Source organism: Terrapene carolina, unplaced genomic scaffold, assembly GCF_002925995.2.
Source record: "Terrapene carolina triunguis isolate 2854851 unplaced genomic scaffold, T_m_triunguis-2.0 Scaffold50734, whole genome shotgun sequence".
NCBI lineage: Eukaryota > Metazoa > Chordata > Testudines > Emydidae > Terrapene > Terrapene triunguis.
Window position 1 is genome coordinate 1 of NW_020715085.1, and position 3667 is coordinate 3667.

Below are 3667 nucleotides of genomic sequence, written 5' to 3' on the forward strand. Positions count from 1 at the left end.
CTGGGGGGTGGGGTGGGGGGTGAGAGAGTCACCCCAATGGATGAGCCCTCTCCTCCCCCAAGATCTCTTTCCCCTTCTCTCTCTCCTCCTCCTCCCTGTCTTTGTTCACTGCCCCCTTCTCTCTCTCTCTGTGGCTCGGAAGGATTGGCTTTGTATCGGTCAGCGTCGGGAGCTTTGATTTCGCCGCAGACGCACCCACTCATGAAAAAATATTTCCATCGATAACAATCAAAATTTGCAGACAGGCAAAGTAAGAAAAACCCGGCTTTGGAAATTATTTCAGGCTATTGACTTTGTCTGATTTGCCACATGACGTTGCCAGTGTGTGTTTTAATGGTCAGAAAGCTCTAAATTTTGGTATTGCAAGACGTTTGTTGCCATTAGATAATGACAGTCACCCGCCTTTTCCACCCGGCCCCAATTGTCTGACCTCGCCAGAATTTCCAGCAACATTTCAATCAATTCAAAATAAAAAAAACATTAAAACCCCATAATTTTGTGGCCACTGCGAAAATTTAAATTGACTAAAAAAAGCTTAACAATAAACAGCAACATTATCTGTTGAAATTATACGAAAATAAAAATAGAAATCTGCCAAACCTCGTTCGTTCGTTCGTTCTTTTGCTTTAATCTTAATTCCTATTTGTGCTATTTCCTGCATTCTTTCATAAACTTTTTTTTCCCTTTCTGTCATTGCTGTATTTATTTCTTCCTTGACTCTATTTCATTCATTTATTGGCTCAATTTTATTCTCTTTCTTTGCTTTATTTCATTATTTCCTTCCTTCATTCCTTTGTTGTTTCTTTGCCCTATTTCTTTCCTTCATTGTGCCCTCGGCTTGCTTTTTCTCCTTGGCTCAATTTCATTCTTTTCTTCCTTTGTTCCTTGACTCATTGCATTCGTTCTTTATTTGCTCTATGGTATTCCTTCTTTCCTTTTTTCTATTTAAATCATTCCTTCCTTCCTTCCTTCCTTCCTTCCTCTTGTATTCTCTCTCTCTCTCTCCCCCAGCCCCACCTTGTCAAAGTTTCTTTGCTTCTTGTCCAGGGCGGCTGCGGCGGCGTTTGACCGCTCCACGTCCACCATCAGGTCCTCGATCTCATTCTGCAGCCGGTGCTTGGTCTTCTCCAGTGACGAGCACTTGGCGTTCACGGCCTCCACAGCCTCCTCCGCCTCTTGCAGCCGCTGCGCCAACTTCTTCCTGCCACCGGGGGGTGACAGACACCATCGGTCACCAGGGAGGGGCCTAACCCCTTTCCCTCTCCTCTGGGCTTGGAGTTACAGGGGGTTCCCAGCAGAAAATCCCTGAGACACTGGCCCAGTGCATTGGATCCTCACACTCTAGACCATTCTAGACAAAAACCAACTCTGGTCTTTTGTCTAAGGCTCTAGACCATCCCAGCATGGAGCACTCCCATCTCTCATCTGTTCACACCTTTCTAGACCCACTTTGGAGCAGGGCAGCTAGAATTTTCTCTGAGGTTCAAGATCAGAGGCCAAGCCATCCCACATGGCTCCAATTGAGCATGCATTGGTAGGGCTGCAGGCTTGGCCTGTACCTCCCTCCCTGAGGTTCTAAAGGACGATCTAGACCATTCTAGACCTTCCCCAGGGTGGATCTGCCGAGCCTCCTCTTTAAGATTCTAGGGCAAATGAGAGCCTGCTGGGGCAGATGAAAGAGTCCATGAGGTTTGGCCTGGATCCCAGCACTGGTTCTCTAGATGGCCGTGTAGAATGCTCTAGACCAGGGGGAGGCAACCTATGGCACCTGTGCCGAAGGCGGCACGCGAGCTGATTTTCAGTGGCACTCACACTGCCCGGGTCCTGGCCACCGGTCCGGGGGGCTCTGCATTTTAATTTAATTTTAAATGAAGCTTCTTAAACATTTTAAAAACCTTATTTACTTTACATACAACAATAGTTTAGTTATATATTAAAGACTTACAGAAAGAGACCTTCTAAAAACGTTAAAATGTATTACTAGCACGTGAAACCTTAAATTAGCGTGAATAAATGAAGACTCGGCGCACCACTTCTGAAAGGTTGCCGACCCCTGCTCTAGACCAAAGCTCCAAGGGCCCATCATTACGTGCAGATCAGGGAGCCTACAAGGGTCGGGCCTGGACCTTGTATCTGATGTTCTAGACTGTTCTAGGACTGATTTCCAGAAGAGCCACACAGATTCAACCTGTTATTCTAGAACAAATCTCCCAGCTTAAAACTTCCTGAGCACAGGTGAAAGAAGCAGTGAGGTTTCTCTGATATTCTCTGACATTCCAGAGGATTGGTCTATACTGATTTAGAATGAACTCTAAGTTCCATAGGGTAGTCTGGCTAACTTTTCAAGAAGGGCTACCTACCTTAGTGCTGGTACCGTGGGTGGAGGACACGTGGGGGTGGGGGTCTCTCCTCCAACCAACAAGCTTTTTGCTCGTCTTATACGCCGCGAGTGAAAATATAACCCGAGCCAAAAGCTTCCCTGTTAGAGGAAGCACCTGAGAACCCCGTTGTCCAGGGCTGAGCGGGGGGCGCTCACCAGGAAAAAGGGGCGGGAGAGATGGAGAGCGAGAGATGAGGACAGAAATAAGGGAGAGGGGGAAGAAAGGATGTAAGAATGACGGGGGAAGCAAGAACACAAGGAGAAAAGCCGGTAAGAAGAAGGCACACAAGCCGGGAGGCTGGGAAAAGGAACGGGAGCATGACTGACCCTGGAGCATTCCCCCTCCTCCCCCACCCACCACGGCTCTGCCCGCCACTCACTTGGCCTCCTCCAGCTCCTCCGTCCGCTGGATGGCGTCCGTCTCGTACTTGGTTCTCCACTGCGCCACCTCGGAGTTGGCCTTGGAGAGCGAGCGCTGCAGCTCGGCTTTCGCCTCCATCTCCTCCTCGTATTGCTCCCGCAGCAGTTCGCAGTCATGCCGTGCTGACTGCAGCGCATGAGCCAGGGCGTTCTTCGCCTGAGGTGGGGGACAAAGAGCTCTGCCGGTGCCCCTCACTCCCGACCCGCAGCCCCTGCTAGCCCAGCCCCCCCCTAGCTCTGCCGGTGCCCCTCACTCCTGACCTGCAGCCCCCTGCTAGCCCAGTCCCACCCCAGCCCTGCTGGTGCCCATCACAGCCGACCCGTAGCCCCGGCTAGCCGAGCTCTGGGCTCTTCCCCACCAGCTCTACCAGTGCTCCTCACTCCTGACATGCAGACCCCTGCTATCATATCACCTTGGTTTCCTCCTCCAGCTGTCTTTTTAAGTCCTCCATCTGCTGGGTGTAGGACTGTTTGCCCCGGGTCAGCTGGGAGATCAGGGCCTCCTTCTCCTCTAGCTGGCGGGACAGTTCACCTGCATGGGGCAGAGAATAGGGTAGGGCAAAGGTTGGGTCAAGCTTACAGTGATAATCAGGGTTACTGGGTTAGGGTCAAGGTATAATCAGGGTTAGTGGGTTAGGGTCAGGGGTATAATCAGGGTTACTGGGTTAGGGTCAGGGGTACAATCAGGGTTAGTGGGTTAGGGTCGGGGTAGAATCAGGGTTAGTGGGTTAGGGTCAGGGGTATAATGAGGTTTAGTGGGTTAGGGTCAGGGTATAATCAGGGTTAGTGGGTTAGGGTCGGGGTAGAATCAGGGTTAGTAGGTTAGGGTCGGGGTAGAATCAGGGTTAGTGGGTTAGGGTCAGGGGT

The 3667-nt window shown here is 50.5% G+C and overlaps 1 protein-coding gene across 1 annotated transcript; it reads right to left on the reverse strand.

The window, feature by feature from the left end:
- Window positions 1-1017: 1017 nt before the first annotated feature.
- On the reverse strand, window positions 1018-3332 carry LOC113405769 (myosin-6-like; the record flags this gene model as incomplete). Its single annotated transcript, XM_026647023.1, has 3 exons — window positions 1018-1201; window positions 2761-2957; window positions 3214-3332. Coding segments are annotated over 3 exons (500 nt in total), but the record flags the coding sequence as incomplete, so codon positions are not given.
- Window positions 3333-3667: the final 335 nt, after the last annotated feature.